This window comes from Rattus rattus, chromosome 2 (genome assembly GCF_011064425.1).
Source record: "Rattus rattus isolate New Zealand chromosome 2, Rrattus_CSIRO_v1, whole genome shotgun sequence".
Lineage (NCBI taxonomy): Eukaryota > Metazoa > Chordata > Mammalia > Rodentia > Muridae > Rattus > Rattus rattus.
Window position 1 is genome coordinate 134,416,513 of NC_046155.1, and position 21,725 is coordinate 134,438,237.

General features: G+C 45.1%; 1 protein-coding gene across 1 annotated transcript in view; it reads right to left on the bottom strand.

The window, feature by feature from the left end:
• Pcsk6 (proprotein convertase subtilisin/kexin type 6) overlaps positions 1-21,725 on the bottom strand; it is a 188,653-nt gene that overhangs the window by 108,393 nt on the left and 58,535 nt on the right. Inside the window, exons 3-6 of the mRNA XM_032893453.1 lie at positions 12,918-13,022; positions 12,235-12,378; positions 10,946-11,022; positions 8,640-8,728 (exon numbers count right to left, since the gene is read on the bottom strand). Coding sequence (XP_032749344.1) covers positions 8,640-8,728; positions 10,946-11,022; positions 12,235-12,378; positions 12,918-13,022 — 415 coding nt within the window. The remainder of the gene's footprint in view (positions 1-8,639; positions 8,729-10,945; positions 11,023-12,234; positions 12,379-12,917; positions 13,023-21,725) is intronic.

A 21,725-nucleotide genomic window follows, 5' to 3' on the forward strand; every position in this document is an offset into this window, starting at 1 on the left:
GGAGACGCGTGGATGCTCACACAAATCTGCTCTAATGAGGCAGTAGCCCTCCCTGTGGGAGCCATGTCATGCAGAAAGCTAAGATGGGAGGCTTAAGCAAGACTAGGGTCTCAACCCCAAATGCACGACTTTCTAATGAAAATCACACATCACCCCAAGTACAGGTTCACAAAGGCAATGATGCCGCTATACAGGAATGCTACAGAGGAGTAACAGGCTGAGAGGAGGCCATGGTAAGAGTGTATCAGCAATCTGGACACAAGCATGCTTGACACAAAAGACAACACATTAACAAAGATGTGGAAGCTATCAGCAGAGAGATAGAAGATGTATCATCAAAATGACAGGCTCAGTAAATGCAAGGCAGGAAGGCAGGGAAGCATGGACTGTGAGGCAGACCCATAGGGAAAGGAAAAGAACTTAAACAAAGATCTAATATCAATGTCACCAGAGTCCATAAAAGGGAGGCCGGAATAGTACTGGAAGAAGTAAAAGCTAAGGTCTCCATGCAAATATTTTCAAGAGATACAAAATTACAGACTCGCTGGGCATTGCTTCTCCTCTTGAGTTTTCTGTGTCATATTTGATTGCTGAGGCAAAACGTTGTCTGGTGGTTCTAATATGTGTCTGTTATGGCAATTATAAATATTAAAACAGGGGGAGAATAGTGAGGTGTAAAGGAAGGGAAGCAGCCTGCACCTCACCCAAGCTGCAGGATAATTAATTGTTCATAGTCTGATCTGTAATTTTAAACCGTAAAACAGACCATAGATAAATCAGATTGGAATACAAGCAGTAATTAATCACCCTTCAGTGAGACAATGGAAAAAGACAAATAAAACTACAGGAAGCAAAATATTACATGTCAGGCATGGAGGGATCAGCTGTTAAGAGCAAGTACTGCTCTTGTACACAAGCTGAGTTCAGTTCCCAGCACCCACATTAGGAGGCTTACAACAGTCTGTAACTTCAGCTCCAAGAAATTTGACAACCTTTTTTAAGCCACAGGGGCATTGTATCACATGTACAAACCCACATGGGAGACATATACACATCCGCATAGTTTAAAAAATTAAAGAAAAAAGTTCTAGACTTAAGCCCTAACATATTAATAGTGACATTAAATATAAAGTGCTCAAAATAAAGTAATTCTGTACATTGGTAATGTGGATTTAAAAATTCATGCTTGGATATATATTCTTTCTCTGCTTATATGAATATAACCAATCCAGGCAGGTTTGAAATGAAATGATGGGAAAAAATAGACCGTACAAGTAATCATGAAAAGAGAGCCTGAACAACTGTACTAATGTCATGGAAAGTAACATTCAAAATGGAAGAAGGGACAAAGATAGAGAAATACCTTATCAGCAACACTGAATGGTAAAGACCACGGGATAATGTTTTGAGACTTGGGTTTGAATTTCAAATCCCTGCATGAGGCAGCCATTGTAATAATCAGAAACTCACAGTGGATAGTGGTACCACCACTGAGTCAGCACAAGATTGGCCTGGCCAGTTGCCAGGGAGGGATATGGGAGGAGCTCATGGGATCCTATCCCCACCTGCTGAGCTACTGGCTACTGAAACATTCTGGACAAGGGAGTCATTGTTGTCAGTGGATAGCTCCGAACTCATGATCACATAGATGTCCCTGGTTCAATTCAATAAACCACAGAACAAAAGCAAAAGATACAAATGTAGGAAAGGGATTTGTAGGGAGGAGTGTGAGGGAGATGGAAGGTTGGAGGGTGAGATTAACCAGAAGGCACTGGGTATAATTTGTCACCACTCTGCTTGATCCATCTAATGAAACATTTCAGAGACTTTCCTATGTTTTTATTAAATTATATATATATATATGCGTATGAAACTGTCAAAGAACAGATTTTAGTCTAGAATCATTAGATGGATCAAACACATTGGTTACAAATGTAGATGTCTACAGGCACCTGGAAGGCAAGATAAAGGGACAATGTATCCATTTTATTAAAAGACCATGGCATAGGTTGGGGAACATTCCCTTGGGTTAGGAAGGGCCACCAGGCAGCTGCGAGTGTCTGTGGCCATGAGAGATGAGAGACTGAGTGGTCAAAGCTTCAAGTTTTTCAAGAGTAACCCCAATCAACATATCCTTTCTTACATAAGATCCCTTAATTTGTGAATTAAGTTGGAAACCAAGTACTGTGAGGCTCAGATCAAATACAAGACTCTTTCCACCAAAGGAAGCTGGTGGGCAGTCACACCTATTGCTCTGAGAGGTTTATGTCCCCTAATCCAAGAGCAAAAGACCAGAAACAAAGAACCAGAAAGACTTATTCAGTTAGAAGGTTTTCAAAGTCTCTTCTAAACAACTCCAGGATTAAAGAGAAAAATCAAGCTGAAAGAAGTATTCAGAAATGGGGTGGTAGGATGGCTCAGTGGAAGCCGAGTGGAAGCCCCTGCTGCCAAGTCTGAAGACCTGAGTTCAATCCCAGGACCTCACAGCAGAGAGATAACTGACTCTTGAGCGTCAGTCCTCTGTACCTGACAAGTGTGCTATAGCACTCCATCCCTCCACATATCACACATGCACACACACACACAATAAATAAATAAAAATAATAAGTAAAAAGTATTCAGAAATAAGTAGCAATAACAACACAGTGACAGGGATCAGGGAGAACATGTGGATGACATTCATTCATTCATTCATTAGGACATAGAAAAGCACACAATTAAATAGTTAACAAGTATTCCTCCAGGAGCTAGGAACAAACAATTGTAAAGGAGAGATAAAGTAATTACCAAACAAGAAGAGGCAGAAATTGATGAAATAATAAAAAATGTATTTACGAACAATTAAAAATTTTAATAAAAATGTAATTCTCTAAAGAAACCCTCTTTAAAGGAGAAAAAAAATTTTTTTCACGATCCAGGGGGAAAAAGATGTCATAAATAAAATTGGGAATAACAACTATAAATATAAAAAGTATGACTTTGAATTATGAGAATATGGCATTAAGTTTACGTCAGACTTGAACCTGTCAGAAATGTTTATGTCAGAAATGAGTGATTTGGTAGAAAAATCTAATTACCAAGCTTTCCTCGAGGAGAACAAAAAGCCCACACAGACAGTGACCATGAAGAATGACTAGTCAGACCTAGAGCTACGCCCAGACCAGGCCAGGGCCCTGCTAGGGCAACTGCTGCAGGGCACTGGCAGCCCTGAGTGACACCACAGCAGGAACTGTGGTCTAATCTACCCCAGGAACCGATGCGAGCACACACACGAGCTCTCAACAACTGAGTGGAGCAGCATCCTGAAGGAGTGACACTGGGGGCCCAACAGACTTCAACTCCAAGAAGGAAAGAAAGAAATGCATGAATGCGATTGATTACATTACACACACCAAATGGCACATGAGGAACATAACCGTCTGCAGGTGCACGCCCAAGGAACATCTGACAAAATCCAGTATCCGCTCCTCACCGAAACGCTCAGGAATCCAGGAGTAAGCTACAACTGCTTCAACGTGATGAGGACCAGCACAGAAAGAGGGCCACAGATGGTTTAATACTATTCCTGCGTGTATCGAACACGATAAACCACGGCCACTCGGTAATTATCAGGAGACCGTGTAGATGCCTCAAGGTGTGAGAAGGTGAGCCACCCATGTTAGAGACAGCCCGGCGCTGTCCTCACAGCTGGCTGCTAGTCACACCTAGGAAGGCCATGAAACCACACACATAGCACCGACAGCATCCAAACAAGGCAGCCCAGGAACACACACTGCCTTTCCTGTGTCCGTGTCAGTAATGACTGATTATAAAGATACACTAAATATCAACCTAGACGTAGATTTATTAAGTGTGAACGCTCGATATGGAGAGAGCAATAAAGCTCAAGTGAAGCTTTGAAAAAATAGCCTAAAAAAATCTATGATGCTCCCAGGTGGTGAGGCTCATTACTGTCAGGATGTCCACTCTCCCCCAAATTAATCTACACTCTCACGCACAATGCCAACCACAACCCCAACGGGAACTTTCATGGAACTGGGCAAGAAAACTCTCCAGTTCACCTGAAAGAGGAGTAGTTGGGACATTTTTGAAAAAGAGCTCTAAGAGAAAAGTCATCCTGTTAGTTATCAGAGAAACCCAAAACTATCCAAACAATGATGGTGCTGATAGAACTTAGAAATAATGAAGTATCAGGGAGGAGCCCGTGTACACGGGGGATACACAGGGGGGTGGGAAAAGGCCGTGCGCATGCTTCAGCCTAACAATCTGAGAGGGACTGGCGGCAGGTTCTCCATCGTACTGGTATTCACAGAAGAAAAATTCCATAGGAATCAGGAAGTAAAAATAAAAGGTAAACTCCATTAAAGCTCTTGGATAAATTATTGTCCTAACACTACGTTTTCAGAGGAGACACAAGAGGCACAATTTTATTTTCCATGGGCTTTTCTTAAGCTACATCCCAAACTCCCGCATCATAAAAGGAGGATAAACAAATTTGACATTATAAAAATTTCATCAGGTTTTTATTGAAATGTTACACACAGAAGAAGAACACAAGTCATCCACGTGTACCTCAAGACCTTAATAAAAAATTAAAATCTTCTAAAATGAAATACGTCAGAGACTACTGGTTAAACGCACCAGGTGCTCTCCACTCTGAAAATAATGTCTCTATTGGTCCCTGGGCACATTCATCTCTAGGGAAAAATGGCCAGGGTGACAGTGACTGGAGAATTTGTTTCCTAAGAACTAATTTGGATGGATCCACTGTTTCCTTTACTTATTTTTATGTGATAAAGCTTACAAAAATCTTATAACTCTAACAAAAAAAGTTGTTAAAATTTACTTCATTTGAATAAACTGCCAGGACTTTTTAATTTTGTTTTTTTGTTGTTTTTGGAAGCCCATCTGTAGTGATTTTAAACTATGTCATTTTTATCTTCAAAAGGTGCAACCAAATTCCTCTCCTTTTGGGGATGTGGTGCTGCACTTCTGGATAAATGGAATATGGCTGTAGAGACGGTGTGTAACCTCTGGGACTAGACCATAAAAGACACTCTAACCTCTTGATGTAAAACTCACAAAGAATGGATTAAAAGTTGTTTTTTAAAAAGACCCTCTAGCAAGACTGATACTTCTCTCTTGAATCATGGCACTTGGGGGACTAGCTCCCATGTGATAGGGACACTCAAACCACCCTGAAGAAAGACAGGGATTTTGAGAAGCCAGTGCCCCCGACCCACAGCTGCCAAGGTGTTAAGGCCTCTCACCAGCAGCCCCTCTTGAGAGGGGATCCCCAGTAAAGCGGTCAGATCTCAAACACAGCCAACCACCTAGCTTCACCTTGAAGACTGACTCTGGTGTAGCCATGCTCCGTTAAACGAGAGAGAGTCGCTGTTTACGAAATCTCAGTTTAAGATGGTTGCCGTGTGGCAAGGCTAACAAATGTGAACTCTACTAGTTTAAAAATATGATACACACACACACACACACACATATATATACACATATATGTACATATGCATATGTGTATGTGCATATGCATGCATGCATGTGTGTATGTATTATGTATCTATGTATGTATGTATGTATGTATGTATGTATGTATGTATGTATGTATGTGCGAGTTCTAAGTTTTAAGGGTAGAGAAGCTCACAGCCAGCCACCTCTTCACAGATAATTATCACAGACCCTGGGAAACGTACATTTCTAAGGGCAACAGAAAGTAACCAGAAGAGGGCAGAGATAGATAGGGATTTGGTGGTTTACAGGGAAGAATTATCTTGTGTGTCCAAGTTTAGATGGATTTCCACAACCAGGCTCTCTGCTGGAATCAATTGTGCCCGGACACAGATTCTGAGAAACTGAGAGAAGGAATCTCAGAAAGGACCCAGGAAAAGACATAATGCTCGCTCACTCCTTTGACAGATCCCTGGACATGTGTCTAAGCAATGTTCTTTAAAAACAATCTAGGAGGAAGAGAACAGGCACAAGCCTGAACAGGCCATGCCGATGTCCCAAGCATGCTGCACCCCAGGACTGCAGGTTTCCACCGAAATACCAGAAGTTACGCTACAAGAGCAAAAGCTACGTTCCTGGCAAAGAAGTCTGTGAGATGATGAATAAGTCTTTCAAAATCCAAATTTATATTATCGCTGTAACAACATTTTACAGTATTCAGGGAAAAAAAATCAGCAGGCTCCAAATTCTACAATATAGATTATTTTTATTGTACAATAAATTTTATTATATAATGATACAATAAAAATAACTAGACGTGCAAAATAGAAGAATATGTGAGCCTCTGTAAAGAGCAGAATTAATCACTAGGGACATAAAAACGACTGGGCTACTGGACTTCGAACAAAAGACTGCAGTAACTCTGGCTACCACGCCAGGGAGTTTAAGACAGAAGACACTTGAGAGTGAAGTTACAGGGGCTGCAGGGAAGGCTTAGAGATGGTTACCAACAAGATAAAGCAAACCGAAAACTTAAGGCAGAAAACACACTAACCAACACATTGTAATAGCATGGAGTTAAGAACGGACTGGATGCAACAGAAGGAAGGTCTAGCACTAACTGTCTAACCAGAGCAAATGGAGAAACATCATAATATATGGAAGCGCCTCCCTGAGCTGTGAGGTGTGGAGCAGCCAGGTGATTACAACTGAAACACGTTTAAACACTGATTTTTTTCTTTAAATTGTGTGGTGTGTGTGTGTGTGTGTGTGTGTGTGTGTGTGTGTGTGTGTGTGTGTTTCTGTGTGCGCATGCACACAGTTCTCAACCTGAGGGGTCATGACCCCTTGGGGTCAAATGACCCTTTTCACAGATCCTTATTTATTTTCGAATTCTAGATTTATAAATTCTAGGAGAATTTCTCACCAGAATATCTGAACTTAAAAAAAAAAAATCACAAGAGAGATTCTCTGGGTACACTGACGTTCGTCCCAGTACTTGTAAGGCTAAACTGGGATCACGGCCATGAGTTTGAAGCCAGCCTGGGCTACGTACAGAGCTCCAGGCTGGATTAGGCTATTTCAGAAAATATATTCTCCAAGTTGGAAATAGGGGAACCACAAAGCTCAAGAAACACTCACTGACAGGCAGGTATATCTTTCTGTGAGCTGACTTGCATATTTAGAACAAGAAGAAGACAAATAGCCCAGTCAGGTTATACACACCCGTGACCTCGGTACTCAGGGGGCAGATTGCTGTGAGTTCAAGGTCAGCCTGGGCTACATAGCCAGATGTGCTAACATAACAACTAAGAGGGAATGGAGTCATAGCAGCACACATATCAAATACTCGAAACCTCCAGGACAAAGCACGAGGGTGTGTGAACTGAAACGATCTGTTTCGATTCATTCTTTACACATGATTTATTGTGGCTTATTCCAGACAGACTGGGGCAGGTTAAGCTATACATTTTACTTTCCTGAGCAATGACCAGGGGGAGGAAAAAAACCCAGACATAAAAAGGTTTAGCCCTATGATCAGCCTAGAGGCACTACAGAGAAATTCCCGGCCCTGTGCATGAAAACTCAGAGAGAGGGGGAGCTGCCCTATGTCTGGGGTGTTCCAAAATTACCCTGCCCAATGGCGGGTGTCAGGAGACGGGAAGGAGAAAGAGGTGGCCATATATGTAGAACTAGAAGTATGCATGGCAGCTTTGGAGACTTTGGTGGCCATATGTTCCTTGGCTTAAGGACAGCACGATCTCCATGTGTCTTCCTGTATTCAGCCCACTCCTTGTCCTGTCCCCTAAGTAGTATACGTCCCCCTAGCTTTACACTACCGATTCCTTTGCCTCCTTGGAAGGTCCTCTGTTTGCCGCCGAGCCTCCAGGTCAGGCTTCAGCCATGCCTCTTGCTTCTACCCCTCCAAGCTCCGGCTGCCTGTCTCGTGTTGGTACCTGGTCCCGTACTGACTTCGATGCAGGACTATTCACCCCAAAGGTATGCTGAGCTTCTAGAGCCTCCTAATTATGTCTGGCATCTTCTTCTCCCCCTTGGAGGCTGCCCAGAGTTATACATGCAGTACGTGCTTGAAGATGTTCAAAGAATTAATTTTTAAAACATTCTTGCTCCTGGCCCTACTCAGGAGATACTCTCTCTCTCTCTCCAAGACTCTGGGAAGCTCGGAGCCACAATTTGGCAGTGAAGCTAGAGGAGAACCATCCAAGGACAGCAAAGCTGTTCTTGTGCAGCTCCTCTGGGCGGGTCTCTGAAAGCATTGCTTCCACTGACCTCGCCCACCTGCATGACCCCAGAGAGTCTCGGAGGCCCGTGCTCTCAAATGACCCTGTCCGGCCAGACGGACTCCCTGAGAATCTGCAGCTCTGGTTGGTGGGTCTGGGGTGAAGCAAGGAATCTGCATCTCTAGTAGATACCCGATGCCGCCAGACCTGGGATCTGGAGGAGCAAGGCTTAAACAGCCAAAACAGTGGGGTCTATCTGTTCACTCAAGCAAGTCCCAGCTCGAGGACCCCCTGTGAGGGTGGCTGCCTGGGTTGTGGCACACCGGGCATTGCTGCTTCAGGGCAGGTCTATGCCCGGGTCAAAGACTGAACCCCTCAGAAAGGGTGGTCTCTACCTGACCCTTGCCCCCTCTGCCCCCACTCCGTGTCTCACCTTACCTCCTATCTTTGCATTATATGCTATGCCCACGATGCAGTAGGAGTTGTTGGCCGAAGCAGCGACTTCTCCCGCACAGCGAGTACCATGTCTGAAGCAGAGGAAAACAGAAACAAACAAAGTGAGGTCCTGGACCGGCAATTATTAATTAATGGATCCTGTGCACCAGTCGTTATTTCTACAGCCAAGGTCAGCTATCCCTCCCTATACCTGAGACGCCAGCCAAGCCCCTCCCCCCCACCTTTTATCAGCATATATACTCAGTCGGACTTTGCCTTCAATCTGCCTTCTGGAGCTGGCAAACACTGGTTCCCAGGATGTCCTTCTAGGATGCCTCCAATAGATCCCCAGTCAGAGCTGCAGCACCTGCTACCAGTGTCCATGGCCCTGGGCACCTTGGCACTTGTTACTGCTGTTCACGGACCTGCCTCAGGTCTGTGCCTGCTGTGACTAAAGACGTGTCACTTGGTACATACAGGTGCGGTGGCGTCAGAGCTTGCCTCACCAATGCAATACAAAGGAACGCCTTCACTTCTGCCTTGGTCCCCTGTGTCCTGACAAGCTTGCTAGCCTGAACAGACCTCTGTCATTTCCACAGCTGTTTAACCGGAGCTGAGAAGGGATGCTCAGCGGAGGCTGGGGGCAACGAGGAAATGAACAGAGAAACAAATGGCTTTCCCCAGGAACGAGCCTCTCTTCTGATGCGCCATTCCCTCTAGTGGATGCCAAACATGGGCTAGTCTACATAGTACATCTGTGAGGAGAGACCGCCGGGGACTTGGAATCATCCATTCAAATTTGTAGCGAACTTTAAAAGTGGCCCAGGGCCTGTATGCTAGACCCTTTGGAAAAGAGTCATTTGTCATCCTCTGGAAATCTCACAGCCCCAAGGCCCGGCCTGCTCTCAGGTCACACAATGGGATTTGATTCTGTCCTTCAAGGGTCACTGCATGGAATACAGATCACGCTTCTCCACCCCTTGATGTGTGACCAGGAAGCGGGTCCTGTGCCCCAGGCCTCCCCATTGCCTGACAGAAGGGCACCTTGGGACGTGAGGCAGGAAGCAGTCCGGGAGCCTGGGAGGCCAGCATCTGGCATGCGGCACACAGCATCAAGCAGCCCTGCACAGCACTGAGTGGAACCCACGGCATACTAGCATATTGCTGGACTCTGGATGTAGAGCACCTTGCCCCCAATCTCATGGGTTAAAAGCTTAGTCCCACGGTGGCATTAGCAGATGGAGCCTTAGGTCACTGAACACATGGCCTGAGTGGGGCTGTGACACCCAGACACTTCTCCCACATCCCCCTCCCCTCCTTCCTTCCTTTCCCGCTGTCTTGGAGATGCACCCTTCTGTATTGTCCAGGCTGGCCGCTAACGCCTAGGTTCAGAAGCACCTCCCGCCTTCCCCTTGAGTAGGTAGGACAAGAGAGAGGTGCAGGCCATTGCGTGCCCCTTCACCATTACTTTCTAAGCCAGGCACTTCCTCACAGTGACAGGAAGTTGACTAACAGAATCAGCTTGGGAGGACAGATGCAGGCTGGTGCTGGGTCAACACAGGGAAGGACAAAAGCACACTCGTTACTTTCCTCTAAATATTTCTGGAAGATTCATAAGAGTAAAGGGAATTGGACATGCCGACAGAGAAAGGACAGGCAGGCACCGTGAAGGAAATGCACGGACAACCCCAGGACTGCCGTTTAGCTTGCATAGGTCACTTGATCTTTCCAGGCTACTTAAGGTGGTGACTTACAGTGTAACCGATCCCTGCCTGTCAGCTCACTTACCTATCCCAACAGCCCCTGAGCTGGGGACATCATCTGTGTGGGGCAGCCTCCATGACAGAAGGATTGTGTCAGCAAGGTTTCTCAAATGTACATAAACAGCCACAGCCAGTGGGTGGGAGAGCAGGGATTTGAACTCCTCATTTGTCCAGCATCATTCATGCCTTTCTACCTTGCTCAGGCACGTGACTTGTGTGTTCATACAGACCAGACTGATATTTGAATACAGTCTAGTCACTGAGAGACCAAGACAAAGGCATTCTTTTGACTATCCCACAAGGCTGGAAACATTGGTGTCTCACCCCATTTCTGGCTGGCCAGCAGAGGAGACGATGCTTAAAGTGGAGACTAACTCCACGGAAGCCACCTGTGCCCCAAGAGCTGTGGTGGAGGGACTTCTGAGGACTTCTGCTGGCCCCAGACAGTACCCAGGCAGGTGAAGCACCCAGAGCCTAGAACCTTTGCAGAGCCCCTCTTTGCAAAGAAAGGAAGCTACCCAGTAAAGCAGCCACAAAACGACATACTTGTTCTCATTGCTGGCATCATATCTCGGTGATGGGTCATAATCGTTTCCGTTGACATCATAGCTTGCATAGGAGTCCTAGGAATTAAATCTTGGTTAGTGAGAATTGGAGATGCAATGTACGATAATGCTACTTTCACCCGTCCCTGCACCCAGCTTGGAAAATGAAGAAAATCGCACCTAGGATTGCTCTGACTGTAACTACCGCCCTATATACTTTTCATTGTGGTAAAATATACAGGACATAAAACCTTACCATCTCAACTATTTTTAGATGTATGGTTCAGTGTCGTTAAACCCACATACATTTTGTGAAGCTACCATCAGCATTTATCACTAGGACTTTTTCACTGTGCTAAACTAAAGGTCTGTACTGACAGACAGTAACTCCCGACCCCTCCCCAAGTCCCGGCAACCGCCGTGCTTTTCTTTGTCTCTCTGTGTGGCTCCAGATGTGCCTCAGAAGAGAAATCACTCAGTATTTGTGTTCTGTGACAGGTAATTTCACCTAGCATAAAGCCCTCTGGTTTTCACGTGTATCAGAATTTCCTCAATTTCATATGTTAATGTGAGTGGTTCTCTTTACACATTTGTAGAAACGGTATTCATACAAAGTTTCATCCTCCTTAGTGAATGTATCACCAAGCTTCCCAGAATTAATGCAGTCTTCACAACTCGTCCCTAAGGGCCATGTGATGACCTCAGAAGTGGATTCTGTGGGGTTTACTTAGCTACTTTTGGCATTGGGGTGTCTTAGAGAATTTAGCACATTTCCCATATTTACTGCCCACTGGGTTCTCATCTTTATATGTACCAGTTCATCCAGTCCTTACGATAGCCCTCTAAGAACCAGTCCTCTTAGTAGCCCTATTTCACAGGTGGTAACGCTGAGGAATAGAGAGAAACTAGACAGCTTGCCTGGGATCTCAGGCAAGTCAGGAGAGGACCTAGGGTTCTCTGGGCCCAGAACCTGTGTTTTAAACGTGCGTTATAACCTGAGTTTTAACCCACAGGCTAATACGCATGTGGTGACCCCCTCCACACCCGTGTGTCTACTCTCTAGGCTACATTCCGGGAAGCATGTGACTCAAACACATGGACATGTTCCTCTGCAACGCCCTCTCTGGTGTGAGGGAGGGATAGCAGAATGCTCGCATCCCCGACCCTTCCCAGCGTGACTTTCATAAGTCCCTGATTTAATGCGTTTGGGGAAGAGGAAAGGCACTCTGTATGTATTTAATAACTGGTGTAGTTAAATACCATGTGTGTCTGTTCTGAGGCTGGACTTACATAGTTGGGGGCCAGGTCTGGGTGATTCCTTTCTATGCCGTCATCGAGGATGGTGACAACCACGTTCTTTCCTGTGTAGCCACGCTTCCACGCCGCCTGGACGTTCATCTCTGACCGACAGCGACTGTTCTTATCAACACAATGCTGCAAGCACAGAGGACGTGAAGCCTAGGACAGACACCTCTGAGGCCAAGCAGCCACACAACACCAACCCAGACACGCCTGATGCCAACAGGGCACAGCGTGGCAACCCAGACAGGGACGACTGTCTTAAGAAGCAATGAAGGACAGTGGGATCCACCTTAGTAAAGACTTTCTTGTATGTGGAGGCTTCCTGGCTGCCTCTGCATCTGACAATGTGAATCCCTATGTCACTGTCTCCTGCTAGGGACACTGTCCAAGGACAGGTCTTCACTTAATCCATTCTATAGCCTGCATCAAAGCTCCTCCCCCCACACAGAGCCCTCTCTGATTCTCACACAGTCACAGTCAGGCCTTCAGGTAGAGCAGTGGTTCTCAACCTGTGAGTCACACTCCCACAGGGGTTGAGTATCAGATATTTACATTACGATTGATAACAGTAGCAAAAGTACAGTCATGAAGCAACAATGAAAATTTGCCCACTTCAGTGGCCCAGTGTGCTAATGTCCCAGAGAAGACAGAGGCCCCAACACCTTACTTACCATATACCACATGTTGGACCAAATGGGATCATTGAAATAAAGAGAGTCGCTTCGCGCCTGTCTCTTGACCCTGCGCTTCACTTCCTGTTGCTGGAGCCATTTTACCTATCAGAAAGAAAGGTAGATGTTATTTATTTACAGGTGCAATGTTTCCATGGCTAAAGTACTTGCTATCCAAGCCTGACAACCTGAGTTTAAGCCCAGGAACCCACATGAAAAAAACAAAAACAAACCCATGAATCAACTCTTGTCTGTCATCTAGCACCTGCAGCAAGCTGGGAAAACCAAGACAAGTGACTTGCCCAGAAGCTCGAGGGCGGGCTAGCCTGGAGTACACAGTGTGGCAACAACAAGGAGAGCCGAAACAATGTGGAAAAAGAGAACCAACTTTGAAAGCCACCCCCTGGCCTCCACATGCATACTGTAGTGCAAACTCACGTGTGTGGGGGTGGGGTGGGGGTGGGGGTGGGGTGTGAGCATTTGCTTAGTGGGTGAAGGCACTTAGCACACGAACCTGAGGAACTCACAAAGAGGTCTGGAGTTACCCTCCATAGCGATCCTTTGGTCTCCATACATGCACTGTGTGTGACACTCGTGTGCGGGTGCATGCAAACTAAGCACAGAAGATGCCTGTGACTGATAACAGCTAGAGAGACATGAGAGATCGGTGATGGGCAGAGAGAGCATTGAGTGACCTCTCCACTTCAGCTTCTCACAGGCCCTACAGGTTTCCTTTAACAAGATCCTAGGTCGTGGTAGGTGATCTGGATGGCGCCAAGAGATGCTTTGGTGACATTTGAAAGGCGCTGGCTTATTGTGAATGGTGGTGAGGGTGGGGATCACACCACACTGACAGATTTTTGAAGTCACTCTGCTAAAAACAATAGACCTCAACAGTGCCAAAACAAAAGTGGACAAGAAGCTGCTGTTCCAAAGAAGAGAACACAGGCACGGAGAGTATGAATGAGAGAGCGAAGAACTGGTACCAGAGACGCTCGTCTAGTGAGGACATGAGTAAGCCAACGACCATAATCCACGTATTAGAGACTGGGGCAGCAACTACAAAACAGGTGCAGAGAAAGATCTAGAAAGGGAAACAGCAGAGCACGAACCACAGCAATTCTTGGATGTGACATTACTGCTAATTTACGATTGGGGGTTTTATAAATTCTCCTCACACGGTATGACCTGCCTTCTTGATCAAGCAACAGTTTTGAAAGACAGAATAAACAGCGCAGAAGGCCAGAGATCCAGGACCCAGAATGCCTGGAATAAAACTGGGCCCCACAACTCGTGGTGCCTCCTGAGCCTCAGTTTGCCTGTTCATAGAGAGCCCATCACTGTGAATTCTAGGGCCTGCCTTGGGCACAGTGTGTACAAAACATTCATACCAGTGCCCAGCATACAGCATACATACATTTTGCTTGTACACACTGCTTTCCAACTGCAGAAACCTAGTCAAGAAGAACCCAAGGCAGTGGATGTGTTTTCTTTGGCCTTGTTGGGTTGGTTGGCCCCTCAACAATGCTTGCTGCTAGGGTTCAAGCCAGTGCTGTGGGCCAAGACCGGAAAGAAGAGAATGTGCTTCTTCAGAGCATGGAAACCCTGCTCTTGGGAAAGCTGGATCCTATTCTGGGGCTCCCACCAAGCAGTGAGGTCACTCTACACATGGCAGGCTTGCCTATAAGAGCTGGCAGAGACTTGGGAGGAAAGAATGAAGGACGAGGGAACTCACAGTTCCTTAAAGGTTGCTGGGGACTGAGAGCTGGTCCTGGAAGTTAGAATGGCTGTCCCAGAGAAAGCAGGGAGTGAGGTCCCTTAGGATGGAAGGTAAGATTCCCCTCCCCCTTCTCGAAGCATTAGCTTCCCCATTTCCTGAAGGAGGGAGCACAGCACCCTGACTGGTAGTCTCATAGGCAGACATGGACGTCAAAGCCTCCCTGGTGTACAGGACAAAACACCTAGGAAGGAGTACCACAGCCTGTCCCATCACTGATACGATCAGGCTATAAATCATCTATGAACTAGGTTTATTAGAAACCCTCCAAGAAAGCTGGACGTGGGGACACATAGCCAGTCCTAACCTGGGATGCAGGAAGTTCATTTGATGCAAATCCCAGCCTAGCCAGAGCTACATAGCATCACTGTCTCAAAACAACAACAAAGAAACCCTGAAAAGAGCTTGAAATCCGTTTCGGATTAGACATTTTCTAAAAGCTTCAGTCCCAAGTCCTAGGTAATTTATAAGCACCATAGAGACTCCTGCAGAAAATAAAAGAAGAAAGTGAGATGTTGTGCTCATAACACCCACTGATAGCATTTTACAGCTTCCTCACACGCATTACCTGAACAAGACAGCTCTACTTGGTATGAAAGCTGTAAGGCAGTGTGCTTCACTATCTGCTAAACACCTGCTATAAAACACGGAGGACTCTGGAAAGAATAGGAATTCAAGGCCCATACCTAAACATAGTAAAAGCCATATACAGCAAACCAGTTGCTAACATTAAACTAAATGGAGAGAAACTTGAAGCAATCCCACTAAAATCAGGGACTAGACAAGGCTGCCCACTCTCTCCCTACTTATTCAATATAGTTCTTGAAGTTCTAGTCAGAGCAATCAGACAACAAAAGGAGGTCAAGGGGATACAGATCGGAAAAGAAGAAGTCAAAATATCACTATTTGCAGATGATATGATAGTATATTTAAGTGATCCCAAAAGTTCCACCAGAGAACTACTAAAGCTGATAAACAACTTCAGCAAAGTGGCTGGGTATAAAATTAACTCAAATAAATCAGTAGCCTTCCTCTACACAAAAGAGAAACAGGCCGAGAAAGAAATTAGGGAAATGACACCCTTCATAATAGATCCAAATAATTTAAAGTACCTGGTGTGACTTTAACCAAACAAGGAAAGATCTGTACAATAGGAACTTCAAGACTCTAAAGAAAGAAATTGAAGAAGATCTCAGAAGATGGAAAGATCTCCCATGCTCATGGATTGGCAGGATTAATATAGTAAAAATGGCCATTCTACCAAAAGCGATCTACAGATTCAATGCAATCCCCATCAAAATACCAATCCAATTCTTCAAAGAGTTAGACAGAACAATCTGCAAATTCATCTGGAATAACAAAAAACCCAGGATAGCTAAAACTATCCTCAACAATAAAAGGACTTCAGGGGGAATCACTATCCCAGATCTCAAGCAGTATTACAGAGCAATAGTGATAAAAAACTGCATGGTATTGGTACAGAGACAGACAGATAGACCAATGGAACAGAATTGAAGACCCAGAAATGAACCCACACACCTATGGGCACTTGATTTTTTTGACAAAGGAGCCAAAACCATCCAATGGAAAAAAATAGCATTTTTCAGCAAATGGTGCTGGTTCAACTGGAGGTCAACATGTAGAAGAATGCAGATCGATCCATGCTTATCACCCTGTACAAAGCTTAAGTCCAAGTGGATCAAGGACCTCCACATCAAACCAGATACACTCAAACTAATAGAAGAAAAACTAGGGAAGCATTTGGAACACATGGGCACTGGAAAAAATTTCCTGAACAAAACACCCATGGCTTATGCTCTAAGATCAAGAATCGACAAATGGGATCTCATAAAACTGCAAAGCTTCTGTAAGGCAAAGGACACTGTGGTTAGGACAAAACGGCAACCAACAGATTGGGAAAAGATCTTTACCAATCCTACAACAGATAGAGGGCTTATATCCAAAATATACAAAGAACTAAAGAAGTTAGACAGCAGGGAGACAAATAACCCTATTAAAAAATGGGGTTCAGAGCTAAACAGAGAATTCACAGCTGAGGAATGCCGAATGGCTGAGAAACACCTAAAGAAATGTTCAACATCGTTAGTCATAAGGGAAATGCAAATCAAAACAACCCTGAGATTTCACCTCACACCAGTGAGAATGGCTAAGATAAAAAACTCAGGTGACAGCAAATGCTGGCGAGGATGTGGAGAAAGGGAACACTCCTCCATTGTTGGTGGGGTTGCAGACTGCTACAACCATTCTGGAAATCAGTCTGGAGGTTCCTCAGAAAATTGGACATTGAACTGCCTGAGGATCCAGCTATACCTCTCTTGGGCATATACCCAAAAGATGCCCCAACATATAAAAAAGACACGTGCTCCACTATGTTCATCGCAGCCTTATTCATAATAGCCAGAAGCTGGAAAGAACCCAGATGCCCTTCAACAGAGGAATGGATACAGAAAATGTGGTACATCTACACAATGGAATATTACTCAGCCATCAAAAACAATGACTTTGTGAAATTCGTAGGCAAATGGTTGGAACTGGAAACTATCATCCGGAGTGAGCTAACCCAATCACAGAAAGACATACATGGTATGTACTCATTGATAAGTGGCTATTAGCCCAAATGCTTGAATTACCCTAGATGCCTAGAACAAATGAAACTCAAGACAGATGATCAGAATGTGAATGCAGATCGCTCCTGAGAGACACAGCCAGAATACAGCAAATACAGAGGCGTATGCCAGCAGGAAACCACTGAACTGAGAACAGGACCCCCGTTGAAGGAATCAGAGAAAGAACTGGAAGAGCTTGAAGGAGCTCGAGACCCCATATGTACAGCAATGCCAACCAAACAGAGCTTCCAGGGACTAAGCCACTACCCAAAGACTATACATGGACTGACCCTGGACTCTGACCTCATAGGTAGCAATGAATATCCTAGTAAGAGCACCAGTGGAAGGGGAAGCCCTGGGTCCTGCTAAGACTGAACCCCAGTGAACCAGACTGTTGGGGAAGGGCGGCAATGGGGGAGGGGGGGAGGGGGAACACCCATAAGGAAGGGGGGGGAGGGGAGGATGTTTGCCGAAACCGGGAAAGGGAATAACACTCGAAATGTATATAAGAAATACTCAAGTTAAAAAAATAAAAAAAGAATTTATCTTCACAAAAAAAAAAAAAAAAAAAAAAAAAAAAATTAAAAAACACTTCAGCCCCAAAGGTGGAAAACAAAACATTTCAGTTAATCCAGCTAGATCTTTCCATTTCCCTGTTACCAGTTTGGCCTAACATTTAGCTGACTGGAAAACAGGTTTCCCGAGTAGAAAAGGTCCATGTGTCCTTATCTACATCACAGACATGTTATGTGATGTCTTTGTCCAACGCACTTGATGAACATTGTCATCTGGTGTTAAGGATGTGTGTGGATGACAGGTGTGAAGTCATCCTGAGGGTCACCGTTCAATTTGATGGAAAAGCCAAACACTGGAGCTGTGTGCGTCCTGTTCTTCATCCCACAATTCTGTCATCCTGGCTGTGATTCCTAAATTCCAATCCCTATTCGCAGGTCTTGACGATATCTTTCTAAATCTATATGACAAGATTCAGCACCACACATCCCTCCAGAAAAGCCTATTATCTGTGCTCGTCAGTGTTTCCCCCAGCACCAGCAACCAGTCAGAAGAGCCCCATTCCAACATCAGCCACAAGCTGACTAGATGTCCTGGGCAAGTTTCTTCGTATCCTGGAGTCTCGTTTTCCAACCAGGAAGGCAAGGTCGTCAGTCTTAGTGATTTCTGAGCCCTCCCCAGATGTACGAGCTCCTCACGTGCCCTGGCAACTCTGACTAGAAAAGACGATGCAGTTGAAACACACAGCTAGCAAACCACAGTTGAGAGTAGAAGAAACCAGGAATGTCCGTTGTCCACTTCCCGTGGAACAAGTCAGAACACGGGAGCATCAATCCCACGTAGACTGTTGGTTCCCATCTCGGTCTGTGAAATCCAGGTGACTTCTCAGTGATACAGAAATGAGGTAAAAGCGACCTTGCTTACTCATTATCTTCTGAGAGAACTATATGAAGACACGTCAGGAGTGTTTAATGTAAAGATTTTGGTGTGTCCTTAAGGAAACTGAACTCAGTTAAGTCCTGAATAAATTCTATATAATAATCTTAAAAAAAAAAAAAAAAAAAAAAAAAAAAAAAAAAAAAAAAAACACGGAGGACTCCTCAGGCTCTGCACTCCCAGGGGTGATTCCACCTCTCCTGCCATGCAGACAGCCCAGAGCCGCAGTGCCACCAGGCCTCATTTCTACTCTGAAGAGATCTCTGTGCTGTCCCAAGCCTGGTTATATTCTGTGAGGGAAGCAAACATCCAGTATGGAGTTGCCATCCGGATGAGTTGAGCATCCCAGCTCCTTGCTGTTGCTGGGTTCGGGGGAACAGCTCCCTGATGACACGGTTCTGAGAGTAGGTGTGACAAGACTGGATCCACAGCAAGATTGGGAGCCCCCCTTGGTATGGTAGCTCTCCCTGCCCTCCAGTCATAGGCCTGCTCATTAGAAGTGTCTGCTTGTAACCAAGACAGTATCAGGGCAATGAAACCAAACAGCATGGGTTATGTGCCCATTGTGGGAGGGTCTAGGGTCCAACTCTGTTGACAGGGACTCAGAAGGTCAGCCTAGGTACAGTGGCTAATATGGCTAGCTGTCACTCAGTCCTCTACTCAGGCTTTGGTTACTGCCTAACTCCTCATCCATCTCTGGGAAAGTGCAACAGGATTTCTCACTTCTTGACCATCATAAAGAATAAGCTATTTTTATCCCAATTTCTCTGCATAGTTGACATCCTGAAGTCACACAGTCACCTGCTCACTCAACAGAGATGTGTACAATCATTTCATGGGTCTAGCACTACATTCTGGGGAAGATAAAGGTAAATACACTTGGTTCCTAACCAAGGCCAACACACCAATGCTCCACCTCAGCCAGGCTCTGTTTTGGCCACCTCAGGTTAGAGCCCAAGAGCCACCTGAATACTCTAAGAAGGCCAGATATGCTCATGTCCCAAAACCAAGTAAGTGGCTGAAACTTCATCTTTCCCATCAGACAGAATGCTCACCCATGCACGCAGAAGGGTCCTTTTTACAATTACATGTTCATGGACTGTAATTATGTACATGGCCATGTGATTTACAGCAGAGGACCATGTCACTGGGGTTTCTAACATATCATTCATGGAACTGATGCTTCTGTAGAACTTGAAAGCAACTGGTGAGAGTCAATGGTGGGCAACTTGTCTTTGGGACTATTTCCCCTGCATATGTAACTATCTGCATTAGAAAAAAGGAACATGAGAATCTCTGTAAGATTATCTCTGGTCCCTCCTGGTGGTTTGAATGCAAATGTCCCCATGGGTTCAGATATTGTTGTTGATTTTTGGGAGGGTAGGGAGGGGGACTCTACTACTTCCAGTTAGCTCTCTCCGCTTCCTACTTGTAGCTTCTAATTCCAGCCCTCATGCCTGCCCCATTTTGGATTCTCAAAAAGTGTAAGCCCAAAAAGACCCTCCTTCTGTAAGCTGTGTTAGCTGTGGTTTTTTTTATCTCAGCAACAGAAAGGTAACTAAAAGAGACATGGGTACCAGAGAATGGACTGCTGCTGTAAAGAGCCTGATTATGCTGTTGCCATTTTGAAGGAACATGGAAAACTTTGGAACTTGGGGGAGTGTGGGAAGGAATAGAAAAGAGGGTAAATGTTGTGAGCAGAGATTAATGGGCCATTCCACTAGGAGCATGGAAGGCAGCAGTGCTGAGAGCAGTGGGGACCATGAAGATGTTTCGGAGGGAAACAGTACCAGGAACCGGGCTAGGGTCCATTCCTATGATACCTGGCAAAGAATCAGACTGCTTTCTGTCCCTGTCCTAAGAACTTGCCTGAGGCTAAATTTAAAAAAAAAACAATGGACTAATTTCTCTGGTAGAGAGGATTTCAAAGCATCATATGAAACCTGTGGCTTAGTTATTATTCATGACTCTTATGCAAGTCTACAGTTAAAAAAGAACAATTGGAGCAGAAAATATACAAAATGAAAATGGACAGTTGAGAGAGAGAGAGAGAGAGAGAGAGAGAGAGAGAGAGAGAGAGAGAGAGAGAGAGAACACTAAAAAGCTTAATGTTACCTCTAAAGCCTTTACTGGAAGAGGAGCTGTAGGTGTTAAGGAGAACTGTATTATTAAGGAGAGGGCTGATCTAAACTGGAACCTAGGGAAGGACATCCTCAGCGGGGAGAACCCACCCTGCCAAGCTTCCAGCTGGTGACAGAGAGCCCATGGTGTCTCCTATTCCTAGGAAGCAACTGAGTCAAAAAGTGAATGTGATTCAAGGTGCCCAGGAGCCATTGAAGCTGGCAGCCAAATTTGACAGTATCCTCCCTTTGCTATTGACTTCAAAGTCATGAAGGACTCAGGGAGAGAGTGTCATGGATTCCTCTCCCGTGGCTGCAGGGAGCTACTGAGTCACTGTGTAGCAGGGGAGTCTCTCTATGAGCACTGAGAGGGCAAGAGGCTATGAAAGGCCATTTTATAAACCTGTGAAAATGAAGCTGGGGTTGCAGTGAAGATCCCAAGATCCTGGAGATGGCATAGCTGTTAGACATCTACCAAAGGTAGCTGCAGACGGGATGGGACCAGCCAAGAGGGAAGCATATGTCGGTGGCAGAAGAGCATGAAGGAAAGAGCCTTGTAAGCCTTTTGATATCAGGAGAACTACAAGGTGGTGTTTGCTTTGCAGGGATCTGGCTTTGCCTGAGTCCAGTATTCTTCACTATGCTCCCACTCCTCCCTATGGATGGTAATATATATATATTCTGTGCTATTGTATGTTGGAATGTGATTTTTGATTTTATAGGGAGTTGTAGTTAAAAGATTGCCTTGATTCTCAGGAGAGATTCTAGACTTTTAAACTGTCTTAAGACTGAGACAGACTATGGAGGCTTTAAAAGTTGAACAAAAAAAATGAAT